Raw genomic sequence first — 14063 nt, forward strand, 5'->3', positions numbered from 1 at the left:
ACTGGAACAGGCCCTGAAAGTCTCAGAGCAATTCACATGCAAGCAAGAACAAAGCTGACCCAATTCAACCAGAGATCATTGTTCTGGTACTGCTGGTTTTTAAGATAAAGCTTTACCTACAATGATTTGAAAATCCAGCAGGCCACATGTTATTTGTGTCTAGTTTTAACACACAATTCTTCAGGCACAAATGTTGTGAATAACTAACAATGTGTCTGAATAAATAACAGATTAAAATCAGGTGAGGGACTTGACATGTAAAACACTTTCAGTCAATGCATGGGTTCATTCTGAATAAATAACAGATTAATATTAGGTTGTGAACTTGACATGTAAAACACTTTCTATCAATGCATGGGTGGGTTAATTCTGTCTTTGTCATGTTATTTCCAAATGCTCCACAATAATTAAGCCCTCTTCCTCACCGTGGTAAGTGCACTGTCAGTGTCTTTCTTCCGTGAGCGTTCCTTCTGTTTCTTCCCCCCTGCTGCTCGGACACTGACCCGAGTCTCTCCACCAATTAAACCCCGACAGCTAGGAGCTCCACAGAAACACTTCTGGGCCTCTTTACTGGTTGACAGGAGGAGGAAGTTGTGACATTATGGTCAACATGTATGTTGTTTCATTTTCAAGAACAGTAAGGCAATATGTTATATAAATTATTTGATCTTTTACCCATATCTTTGGAACTGATAATCAAAAGTGAGCTCTGTCCCAGCTGTCACAGCTTTGGTGGTGAAAAAGCCAACACGGAGCTGGCCATTCACAGTCCACTGCAAAGGATGCAATGGATTAGAAATTCAAAACAAAGATTTTACATGGAAATCAAAGGCTCTAAGTTCCAGTAGCGCTTATTCCTACATGAGCAAAATCATGTAGGGATGTGCAAAACATACACAATCAGAGGCATTTCTTGGCAATATTTGGATATATGAAACAGATATTAGGTTATAGAACAATAACCATTAATAAACATTTACAGCATGTTAGTAAGTAATCAAGTAGTCGTCCTTGATAATTGACTAATCATTTAAAGTGCACTTACTTTCTGAGTTTCGCAATTCGGTTCACAGCTATGATTCATGAAACGGGAACAGTTTCCTTTTAAAGTAGCATCAATTATCTGCAGACATAATAGACACATATGCTCATCTTTTTTAAAATGAATTCATGAAAGTTAGCAACAACACTACTAATTCTCATCTTTTGCACCAATGACACTAACTCACCTCATTATTTTTCAAAGCCATGAAATAATAGTGAATGTTCTTGTTTCGTGCATACTCCTTTACCCGTGCTTTAAATTCCCGGTGATCCAAAACTTCTCCGCAGTATTCTAAAACAAAGGTATTCCTGCAATATATATAAATAAATAGGTAACTTACATAAAAGAAAAAGGATGTATTTAATAAGCAATTGATAACTGAAGCAAATAGTACTTACGGCTGTAGGTCTTTGCCTGCTCGTAAACCCCAACCTTTGCTCTCTGTCAAAATTACCTCAAAGTCTGCATGCTGTTTCATTTGGAAGCGCCGGTTGGAGCAGTATGCTCCATTTAAACACCGGGAAGAGCTTGGAAGAACAAGAAAAAGGAAAAAAAATATATATATATATAATAATTTTGCCTTCCATGTTCTTTCTGCAAATTAGAACAAGTTGAATCATTGAAGACTCCAGTCTCAACAACTGCAATCTGCCAGTTATATAAAATCAGCCAGTAACAAACACAATATATTAATTACGGTCTATCTCTACAGGTTCTCTCTGCTTGAAAGCAAATATTATGTTGTAGTAGCAGGATATCTACCACTCAATCATCAGCAAGCGATTAAGGCAATCTTCCCCACAGGCCATAATCCCTCGAGCTCGCTCTTCTCTTGAGAGGATAGCACACTCACACTGCATACGCTTGATGTCACGATGAGACTTATTCTTTTTGCTGCAAGGACAAAGATCAGATTTGATGAGCTTTAAGAAAGTTAAAATTAAATGGACAAACATTAAGAAAATCAAAAACAGTAGAGCATGGTGCCACTAACACAAAGAATATGAATTCATTTGCCAAGGACAAAAATGGGTGTAAAAAGGAAAAATAGACACTTACCGTTCAGTCAGATACATATTTTCTTCAATGAGGTCAAAGTAGGGTGGCATTTTTTTCTGCTTTGCCTTTTCCCTCCACACATATGGATCCCGGAAGTTGTTAAGACTGAGCAGTGGGCGCTGCACCTCTTGAATTTGATGGAAAGATTCCTTACTATCTTTCAAACCTCTCGAGTTCTCATCCAAACTATCCCTTTTACTGGTCAGACCGGCCTCAGCCTCATTATCTGATTCAGATTCAAAATCTTGACGTCTTTTCTTAGGTGGGCCCCTACCTCGATGAGGCTTTTGGTTGTCTTCTCGAGGGGCTTCTGAGATGTTCTGATTTTCTGTGGTGAAGCTGCAGTTGCTACTTATCTCATGGGCTTGAACAAATGGGGATGATCCTGGAAGATCAGCAGACAGGATAGATCCTTGTTTGATCCCTACTACCCTTCTCTCACTATCGTAATCATGGTCATTGGTCAGAGAGTCTGGATGGATCTGGTTAACTGAATTGTGATACTGAAAAGGCACATGCATGTTGACTAGTCTGCTGGTTTCAGAGATGGCAGACTGACCCCATTGATCTTGTCTGTGAACATTATCAAACAGAGCAATTCCTGGCTGAGATGGGCGTTCGGTGCCATGACTGCTGTCGGGTTGCTGAAATGTACTGCTGGGCTGTTCTGACTGATTGAAGTCCCAGGCCAAGCAATAACCCTTCCCACCGCTGAAGTCATTTGAGTCCCCATATTGCGGTTTTCCTCCCTTCCTTCCATTCCAGCTATCTGGTCTATCATGGTACTGATGGTGATCCAATTCGGGCCGCTTGCAATTCTTCTCAAAACTCTGAATAGAAGCTTGGTTTATCTGGACACGGACATTTGGTATTTCTTGGGGACCCCAGTTCTTGTCCACATGAGCACTGGTAGCCTCCGAATGGCTGGTGCTGTCAATCATGTTGCTCTGCGATTGGTAGGAGACACCTTTAAAATCTGGAATTGCATCTTGTGCACCGGCCTTAAAAAGTGCAGCTGATGATTGTTGCGGCTTGGACTTATTGTTAAAGCCATAAGCAAATTCCCTATTAACGCTTCCTTGTGTATCAGTCAGTTGCTGGCCAGAAAACACTGAGGACCCGGGAGACGGTTCAGTCAAATCATTTGTCTCAAGAGCAATGGTTGAATTTTTTGGCACAACCACCACAGAGTGCAACCGCTTTAAGGAGAGCCGCTCATCATCTGAATCAGAGTCAGATTCTTCACTCTCACTGTCCTCACTGTGGCATTTACCATCATGGTTTAAGAAATCAGGGTCTTGAGTTTCAGGCCTTGGTTTGTCTACATCGATTTTCTCTTTAGCAGTAGAACAGCAATTAAGGGGAAGATCACTAAAAACTGCAATATTTGTTGACTGAGGAATTTCAACAGTCTGATTTACTAATTGACTATGGGTATATTGGTTTACAAGGTCAGATGTGTGGGAAATTACTTTGTGATGAGATTCAACTGAGGTTTTGTCTTGTATTTGTCCTTCTATAGATTTTTCAGATGGTAATTCAGAGTCCTGTTTCTGTGTACAAGATTCATCAGGGGTAGTATCATTGTTGAACTCTATTTGTTTTACTAAAATTACCTTTTTCACATCTGGATTAATTATTTTCGTAGGACTTTGATATTCTGAAGTGACTTGACCAACAATGTCCCATCTAGATTTTTTAGCACTACCATCCTTTTTCAAAATATCACTAGGTTGTTCAGAGTTCACGCTAAGTTGCTCAGAATCTTTTTCAAAAGGTTGAGCACTCGGTGTGATGGGTATACTGATTGTACTAATGCTTAGCGATGACCCATCCAATTTAGTGTTTAATTTCAAGCATCCTCCAGCTGGTAATTCTTTCACAGAAAGAGGGTCTGTCAGTGATCCTACTGAATCCTGACTGGGAGAGTGGCCTACGCAAAATGACTTGGCTGGTCCTTCTGTCAGAGCTTCGGTTTGGATTGGAATTTCATCTTTTATTCCAGGTTTATTAGCCTCGGTGGAACTTCTAACTTCAAGGCTTCTACTTGTTGTGGAAGTGGATGGCTTCAATCTTTCAGTTGTCTTGTGACTCTCAGGGACATTTGTACACTCTTCCAAACTAATAATATCTTGGTTTGGAGGCTGATGCTCGGTTTGTCGATTTGTTTCGAACAAATTAACTTTGAGTTTAGCTTCATGCATCTCTTGAGAAATGCATTTAGCTTCAGGCAGAGTAAAGTTGTCATCAATTTTGTTGCATTCCTTCTGAGGAGTAACTGAACAGGGGGCTAACTCTGGCTGCGTTGTGTTATTATTGTCTGTTGATTGTCTCTCTGTTCCAGTAACATTATTTAAAGTCTTGTGATCCATTGAATCTGTTTTATTGGATGATAAAGTCTGTGAACCAGATGATCTGTCTGATCCTTGTGACTGATTTTTTTTTCTGTGCTCCTCTTCAGAGTCAGAGCTGTTTTTATGGACCTTTTTCTCAGATGTTCGAGATGAGGTAGCTCGGTTGGAATTTGAGGTTTTAGCATTAATTTCTGATTTTGAGTGGGCACTGGATTTCCTGTGAACTGCTTCTGCTTCAGGAGAGCTCTTTCTATTGGATTCAGAATCACCAGCTTTTAAATTAGATCGTTCTGATTTTGAATGCTGTGTTCTTTTGTCTGACTCAGATGATCGAGAACAATCTGTGGGTTTTAAGTCCCTGTGGGATCTGGAGTGAGTGGATGATTTTGATTCTTTTTGTGAGCTAGAGTATGTAGAGGATCGGCTTGAGTCACTACCTCGAGTCCTTGTCTGCCTATGGTCATCCTCCGAGTCAGAGCTGTCACGAGACCTGCCATCAGTTCGAGACCGCGAGCTTCTCCTTTCACGATGAGGAGAACTTCTATGAAACCTCCGCTCAGAATCATGGTAATGTGACCTTGACTGTCTCTCACTCCTCGACCTTTCAGATCTGGAATAAGAAGAACTAGTTCGACATCCTCGAGATCTGGACCGTGAACGACTTTTGGTCCTTCTTCTGTCTCTGTCAGAACGAGATGATCTTAAAGACGTGTGCCTGGAGTCACGCTCAGACTTTGCCCGACTCGACCCCTTTTCATCTTCTTTCCTATTAGGCCTCTGCTTTTCTAATTCCTCTGTTTTGAAATTAGAAGATCTTTTCGCTTCATTTATCTGGGATTCAGATTTTATTTTATTTCTGTGGTCACTAGATTTATGGCTAGATGATGTACGAATTGAATCCCCATCAGACTCTGAACCTGGAAGTGTGCTTTCTGATCGTGGCTGGGATTTTCGGTTTTCCTCATGCTCAGAAATAATGGAAGTGTCCATATCCCCCTTCCCAATATGGGAAGAAACAGGACCTTTAAGGCATGAGTCTAATTTCTCCTGAGGGTTTTCCTCTTTGATAACTTTTTCAGAGGAACTATCAATGACAGAGTTCTTGTGAGACTGTTGCACTGAGATGTCAGTTTCAACCTTGGCTGAAGATCTAATTTTGTCTGACTCAGGTGGGACTACTGGCTCTGAAATATCTGCTGAGGCAATGCTGACAATGGAGTTATCCTCCACAACAGTAACACTGAGAAACTGTTTCTTAAAATGCATCTTTCCAAGAACATGTTTTGACTTGAGTGGGATGGATACTGGAGCAGGTGCAGTCTGGTTCTCCACCACTGCTGGAGTATTTGTGTCCACATTCTTGGTTTCATCAGTCTGTCCTGCTAGATCTGTAGTAGGTACAGATCCAGCTTGCAGTGGAGAAGAATGTTCACTTGCAGATTTCTCTGGGCTTGGTGGGGCTAAAAATACATTTTGACGTGGTTTCTTTGTCTGTGCAAAGCTAAAGGAGACCTTTTGTCGACCCTGTTCCTCAAGGTTTACCTTCGCCTTGTTTCCTTTAGGCAGGAGATGGTTAGTCAATACGATCCTGGGTGCAAGGCCTTTGAATATGACTTGCTTCGGGAGGCTTTCAACCTTGATCTAGTGATACATATATAAATATAAAAAAAATACAATTAAGCATTTTATTACCATGTTGTATGTACATTTAACAAACAAAAAGAGATCTAAACTTAAAGACCTACCGAACAATCGTTTACATCTTCCCTGTTGTCAAATGAACAGCATGAAAGAAAGCAGAACATTAGTCAAATTTAAAATCTCATTTTAAAGAAAATGAACCACCTTAACAACAATTAACAGTTGCATAAACATAGCCATTATCTTAAGATTGTGTCTAAACCAATTAGCGCTTAGACAAATGGCAATCAGTCTTACTTTTTGGTTGGCAATCAGTCTTACTTTTTGGTTTGAAATTACACCAATCTATATTTTAATGTAACTGGCAGTTCTGAACAGTATTTAAAAAAAGAGAGACTAATTTGTTATACTAGTCATAGCAGTTTATACAACTTGCCCCTGCTGTGAAATAACATTACTATTTTATCCAAAACGCCAATGCCAAAAAGTTATAAAAGTTCTATGCTGACAACACACAATTATAGGCCTGTTTCATATTTTCTTCCTATTTTTGAAGTCTCGTCATATCATACAAAACTGACACACTTGCAACAACAAGCATACTGCTTGCTAGTTCTAATATGAAGCCTAAAATGAAGCTACGAAGCAACAACTAGCTTACATGTTCCTCTGAGACTAATTTTCTTCATCTGACCTTCATAATGGAGTCACCCCACAATGATAATAGTAGTTATGGGAGGGGCTTCTTATGCCATTCATATGTCAGACGTCATATCTCTGAGCAATATTTTAATCTACCATGACCCTATTTGATATATTTTTTTCAATAATGGCACCATCAAGAATCAGGTATAATAGAATGAATAGCATTTTGATGCGTGACCCACAGCCATTCTAATGCAACATTTCTAATAATACTGCTAAAATTATATCCCTAATGACACTCACTAGAAGCATAACATAAACTGAAATGTCAAATCTTTTAAGCCTGCATAATATATGCAAGCACTCGCTTATCTAAAATCCCTCAATAGTGCAAAACCAAATTTAGCCTGGAACTGGAGAAGCAGGATTAATATTGCAGGGATGCATGGCTTAACATTCTTGCAAACTGTCCGTTGACATAAGGAGCTAAAGATATATTGACACGTCAAATTGAAATTGGACATCAAATTCTGCAATTCAAGTTATGTTCACTGAAACACAATTGAAGATTACTGCAAAGCCTCTGTTCTATTAACAGCCAAAGGTTAAACGTTTTGTTTTTGCTTGCAGTTTAAACAAATGGTATACTGCAACCTACCTGAGATCGGGATTCAACAGAGCATCCATGTTGGGGCAGATCTGATGCAGAGCAGCTTGAAGGAAGCTGCAACACTGGGGCAATCCAACTCAGAGAAGTATGCTCTCTGACAAAATGTCACACCTATAGAGAAGAGACAGCATCCTTTAATACAGTCAATGTAGATTCCCTGATACAAATATATTTGTTCTCTGAATTTGAACATACAGTATTTGGTCTACAGATGAAGCATCCAGGTATCTAACTGTTAAAAGGGGGAAAAATATTAAAGATCTCCTCCACAGATACATCACTAGATGTTTCTATAAGTGCTAAATTATATTTTACAATTAGGTTACTGTGTTTTTGCTGTCTAGGCCAGTGGCTCTCAACTGGTGTCACAAAAAAGGGTCACAAGTCTGTTTTTAACTGGTCGAGGACAGCGGGTAAAAACTATGCTAAAGTTGCAATGAAATGGATAGAGCTATGGAATATAATACGATGCATTGCGATGCTGATGTGAGCGATTCTGAATTGATGCATAAAAACAAAATAATCAATTTTTAAAAATGTTATTAAATAGGCCTATCAAACATACTAATGTACTGTTTTATTTCAAATAAAGTACTCTTATTATATATTAAGCACAAGGCACTTGCATCTGATGTTGGCAGATAATGTACCAAGCTTCTTGAAAGCAGATATTTGGGCACATTTCGGCTTTTATGAAAAGAACATGCATGAATGAGAAAATTAAGTGATGTTAAAAAGAGTTATTAAGCACAATAAGACACTAAAAAGACGTTTTAAACAGATTCATCATCTGTTTTACCTTTCACAAACTTGTCCATTATATTTTTACAAGGCAATACTCATTTTTGATTCTTCAATCCGGCCATCTAGTGCCCTGTTATACCACGACAACAGCCACTATAACAGATAGGTGGTTCCAAAACTGACGAAAGTGATTGTAAAAAATCTGATGTGTAACATATTAGATCCATGCATTATGTCTTAATATAATAAACCTGCTGCTGTATACTTCATTAATGTTGATCAAACAACAAAAGAAAAGAGGGAATCACCCACTGCTCTTGGCAGAATAACTTTTGTAGTAAGAGTGCAGCGTGATGCATTGAGAATCGTTTAATAATCGAATTGTTGCAAGTGAAGATTCACACCTCTAGAAATGGAAGTAGCTCTAGACAGATTCTTTTTTTCATATTGCAACGTATATCCGAGGGTAACTGAAGGGTATGCATTGACCTCACTTTCCTGCCGGAACACGCCCCCTCAGCCGGACTGAGTGGCAAAAGAGTCTGCTGTGTGATTTAATAGGGGAAACAGCGAAAACGCGAGTAAAACAAACGATTATCAGTTTAAACTAGCCTAAAGGTTGGATTTGATATAGCGTTCCTTACAACTTACCAAAGATCCAGTGATCCATGGATATTGACATGCAGCCATGCAGGAATCGTGTTTCCTGACATTTATATGTGCTTGATTTCGACACCGGGGAGATACATTAAGCATATATGCCTGTGTGAAAACTTTATATAAATACAATTATAGGTAGGTCTAAATTCGGGGGATCACTTTTATATCATCCAGCCCTAAAACTTGTATAGTTTTTTTGTCAGTGTTTATTTAAAAACATCCAATTATGCAGAATATACTAGGGTAAATATTTAATTGATGAGTTGTCAATACAATATGTTATGATTTTACCCCTAAATTTAGCTTATTAACACAAAATGATAACTGCAAATCCACCTTTCGCTACCTGGAGTCCAGTTGTTTCTATGAATTGCAGCGATCCATTTGCTTCTTTGTTCTGTAGTTTTGGCAGTCTGTACAAATATAGGTTACCTCAGATTTCTTTTTACATATCTAGTTGTGCAGTCAATCGCAAAGCTCTTTCTCATTTTAGAAGTGTTTTGTGTGTCTTTCGCTGTCACTCCGGCCGACGGTGACGTCATGTGCATACTCTCTATACTGAAAAGGAAAAATGTTGAGACATGGTCGTTGCATTCAAAAATGGAAGCAGATAAGCTCCAGGGGAAGGTTTACATTCACTAAATTATTGGAATCTTGCATACATGACCGGAGAAAAGTCTGTGAATTTCACCAGTAGATCCAGTTATGACGATATTTACATAATCATCTAAACACCGTTCTCCTCTCATCAGAGTGGGCGCCGTCAGATGTTCGATAACAGTATATCGCTGTAAATGTATTTCGAACTTCGTTTTACCCTTTAAATGAAAAACGAAAAAGAACTTTGTTGTGAGTATATCGGGCCTTTACATTGTTCCAAACCTGTATGACTTTTTCTTTTGTTGAACTAAAAAGTTAATTTTGGTAAGACAATTGACGGTTAGCACAGTAGGAAAAAAATACTATGCAAGTCAATGGCTACCATCTACTGTGTGGTTGCCAACATTCTTCAAAACATATTTTGTGTCCAACAGATGAAAGACACTCATACAGGTTTGGAACAACATAAGGATGAGTAGATGATGACAGACTTTTTTGGGTGAACTATCCCTTTAAGTTAAATAAATTAAATTCGTATTGAAATTTCAAAAGGGAAACACTTTTCATTTAGCTGTCAAAACAATCTTTACAATATTCTGCTGCAAATTAATCCGTCACTTGTCTTGAATATTAATATGGCTGCTAATAGCAAAACAATATTTGGACGAGTGTTTATTCCATGCTGCTGGTAAATTACACTTCTGTGTTATTCATTTATTTACAAAATGACTGTTTTCATATTCAGCCTACATGTCATGTTAAAGGTACAATATGTAGGAATTTTGTAATAAAATGTCCAAAAAATCACTTGCACGGTGTGATATATTTCCAGCAGTTGTGTACTTACAATATACCAAAAGTTTCCAAACATTATTTATTTCAGAGAAATTCCAATTTTAAATAATTGGTTGTCCTGGAAAATAATGTCGCCTGTCAAAGACGCAATATCCGCGCTATCTTCGGTTTCCGCTCGTAATCAAGGGGGTAATCCATCAGCCAGAAACTGAAGCCTCGCGGGAGCCGCCATTGTAGCAGAACTTCTGCTGCTGTTAGCATTCCATTGACTCCCATTCATTTTGGCATCACTTTGACAGCGAATAACTTTACATCTGAGGCGTCCAAAGACTTCATTTGTCTATTATTAATTTCTAAAGAAACGCGACATTGTATAAAAGGCTCCATTACTTTGTATCTTACGTTATGTCCCCGTAGAAGGGTTTTTTGAAAATAAAGTCAAGGGAGAAGCCCATCGATAGAGAGTCCATAAAAGCAACAGGACAAAATATTTCAACAACGTTTTTGAGGAATTAGGTGATTTAGATTTGTCTTGGCACAGCTACTAGAAGATTTACAACTGTCAGACTGTCGTCAAGCTCAGTTTGAGCCTGCGCAGTTGCTCAGCCATCAGGAAGTGAGTGCTTTAATCGTGCTTCAGTCTTCTCCGTTGAAATCAAGGGGGTCGCTGTGTCCATTTCTTTTACTGTCTATGCTCGTAATGTCATAGCCATGACGTAACCATGGCGACAGACGTGGACAACTGCGTAGTGCGTAACGTTTAGCGGCACGCTGTTCTTCTCTTGTTCAAACATAGACCATGGCAAGCAGCCTTTGGGACAAAAAAGGAGAACTAAAATGAGGATCAATATCGGCGTGGCGTTTTTGAGATGCCGAGAGCTCCACGTCAGCGACTAACTCGGACTTGACAGAGCTTCACGAGTCACGACTTGACACCGACACCCTCTTGCACATACTTTATTAGACAGGTGAGCAAATGTACATAAAACAAATAAATGTTATATAGCTCAACATGATGAAATGTTAGAATATTATCAGTATGTTATTCTAATGTTGATCTAGCTTACTGCTAGTTTCATATAGTAAACAAACTAACACATAGAATAACATAACTTTCAACGCACGTTTAAATGCTATTTAGTGTGATAGTGTAACGTTAGACCAAGTGAAACAGCGCTGCGTTACTTCATTCCTTTATGTCCACGGGCCTTGTGTGTGATACCGGTCTCTTATTAGCAATCGCGACCTGCTTCATACCACTGTAATGTTAAAAAATGTTTTCACTCATCCATAAATATTATTAGATCTACCAGCTTGACAGCAAGTCCCATCATTCAGCTTATCACTGCGTCATAAACCTACGCCTTTGTTATTGTAAGAGCGAGGATAGCGACCCATAGCGGCAAAAAAAATATTACATATTGTATCTTTTATAATTTTGCATATGAATGGGGCTATGCATTTCCTTGTAATATTCATTCATTTCAAGTTTGATCTTTAGGAAAATGGTTTGCTATACTATGCTTTAATCTATAATATCTTTAATAATAATAATAATAATAGTTAAAGCCATATATTTTCTATGCTTGTAGAAACGAGAAAATGTAGAATTGAAATGGTCATCTGGGTGCTTGTAGCAGCAGACAGAAGTGAAGGGAAGAGCACTTATCTGGCTCAGCAGGACAAACTGCCTTTTGTCTCAAATGTGAAAGGTAAACTACGTGCCTTGGACGCACAATATGGGTTTTTCTGACATAAATGAGTAACAACGGATTATGTCGTTTGTTATGTTCAATAATTATAGCTTGATTGTTGATCATATAATAAAGGATTATAAATCGACATGTTGTGACAAAGTGGCCAAATTAATGCTTAAATACTGCAGAGGAGCGCATGTGGGTGACATTTGTTTGCACAACATAGCAATGTTTTGTCTACAGATATCTCAGTTCAATTATTGCTGTGGATGACCATGTGAACAACTCAGGTTCTTTAATAACACGGCCTTCGGTTCGTTACCAGTAACTCCAGCGATGACTGTCTGGTTCATAATGTCAACGAGCTTGCAATGAACCGCGGGGAGCTAAAAAAATTTACCTCGTGGATATGAGGCCTACACGGAGGCCTCGCTGCATCTATTTTCACTTGTGTATCCACCAGGACATATGAAATACATTAACATTACAGTATTGTCTAATAATATTTGAGACATTCTGTGAATTTCCAGCAACAAAGAACATCACATTTTATATAAAGTTAATCGTATTTACTTTTTTTTTTATCGGTCCCTGCATGTAACGTTAGTTTCCTCGGCTCGCTGGCTAACTGCACAGTGAACTGTCGCTATGGTCACCCATTTAAAACGTCTATGATTGTTTATTTTTGATAACCGAATCTATTTGTTGAGCATAACGGGTTATCAACAATACCCCTTTCTCTACAAACCAAAATTTACAGTTTGACCTATGGTTTATGCTCTGAACCTATGAAAACAGGTCACGGTGAGCGTTGGGTTAGCGAGTTAGCAGTAAAAGGACTAACTAGATAGCTCAATGGCTAGCTAACTGGTTAAAATATGTAGTGCATGTAGGTTTTCATTGGGTATGTTTTGTGTGCCAAAAAACGCACAGCAGCTGTAAAGTACTTACTTCGTATAGTTCTCCAGTTCGGTCAAGCGCTCCATCTTGTAGGACAATTATGGCAGTTTCTTTCACTTGTTTTCTCCCTAAACATCCAGCAGAACACAGACGTCAAATCCACACGGGGCAACAATTCGCCTAGTGTTAGATAGCATGCAGCTAGATCCAAATGCTTGCGTTTAATGCTCGGTCCACGGTGATCAAATAAATACTCATTAGACGACTCCTCTGTACTGGTTTATCAGTACGAAGCGGGTTGAGGAAGGCACCATCCTTTTTGTTTCATGATGTAGTAGGGCAGCCTCAGATGATCTGGCGGAGTCGATATGCACCGGTCGCGGGACTCGCGGCTCCTCCTCTCTCGTTACGAGCCACAGCTCATGCAGTGAAGAAGAAGGTCGACTGATGTCTCGGCTGTCCAGGGGGACTGATGACGATCCTAGTCGACGGTCTTGGGGCCTTTGTTAAGCTACGAAATCTTCCATTACTAGATAACGTGGAATAAAATAGTTTAATGCTAAGGTAACTCGGGACATGCTCAGCTAAAGACCGTTTAGTGCAATGTTTTTGGTCAGAAAACGTGGAACCCTGATAGGCATTCAATAGTGTGGGACCCCCTGAAGTCAGTTCAGCATCCTCAGTATTATCAGGGGTTAAACTCGAAATGTGAAATTCGGAAGAAAATGGGCAAGTTGTATATGGCAAGCAGTTTAAACATTTAATCTTTAACACAAACTAGAATCGAGTTTAATGTTACTAGTTTTAGTAAGTAATCCAATGACTATTTTTCAATTTAATTTCACTGAAACTGAATATGCCCATTTGTCACTATTGGGAAAGTGACTTGTAGCAAAGTAATAAATAGTAGTAAGCTATCTAATCAATATACTTGTATTTATTACTTTGCTACTACTCACTTTCCAAATAATAGCAAATGACTATTCAGTTTAATAGTAACAAATGCCAAATTTTAACTATGGTCCATATATCAATTATTCACTTCAGACTAGTAAATGCTTCAGTTGTTGCTGATGCTTGTTTCACTTTATCTTGCCTTACCTAACCATTCATTACTGATAGTACTTGTTTCTTTGTTACTATTTCAATTTCTAATATATAATATGAATAATACTAGTGACTAGTTGAATACCAGTCATTATTAGATCACTAACTACTAGTAATTAAAAAAAACAAGTATTAGTAACATAAAA

At 38.6% G+C, this 14063-nt stretch overlaps 1 protein-coding gene across 1 annotated transcript in view; it reads right to left on the reverse strand.

The window, feature by feature from the left end:
- setd2 (SET domain containing 2, histone lysine methyltransferase) overlaps nucleotides 1–13215 on the reverse strand; it is a 36400-nt gene extending 23185 nt beyond the window's left edge. The window contains exons 1-10 of the mRNA XM_077209417.1: nucleotides 12862–13215; nucleotides 7403–7525; nucleotides 6204–6225; nucleotides 2105–6099; nucleotides 1808–1939; nucleotides 1444–1572; nucleotides 1230–1353; nucleotides 1046–1123; nucleotides 676–773; nucleotides 426–570 (exon numbers count right to left, since the gene is read on the reverse strand). Coding sequence (XP_077065532.1) covers nucleotides 426–570; nucleotides 676–773; nucleotides 1046–1123; nucleotides 1230–1353; nucleotides 1444–1572; nucleotides 1808–1939; nucleotides 2105–6099; nucleotides 6204–6225; nucleotides 7403–7431 — 4752 coding nt within the window. The 5' untranslated portion in view covers nucleotides 7432–7525; nucleotides 12862–13215. The remainder of the gene's footprint in view (nucleotides 1–425; nucleotides 571–675; nucleotides 774–1045; nucleotides 1124–1229; nucleotides 1354–1443; nucleotides 1573–1807; nucleotides 1940–2104; nucleotides 6100–6203; nucleotides 6226–7402; nucleotides 7526–12861) is intronic.
- Nucleotides 13216–14063: the final 848 nt, after the last annotated feature.

This window comes from Siphateles boraxobius, unplaced genomic scaffold (assembly GCF_051911475.1).
Source record: "Siphateles boraxobius isolate OS27281-9 unplaced genomic scaffold, OSU_SipBor_1 12, whole genome shotgun sequence".
NCBI classification, from domain to species: Eukaryota; Metazoa; Chordata; class Actinopteri; order Cypriniformes; family Leuciscidae; genus Siphateles; species Siphateles boraxobius.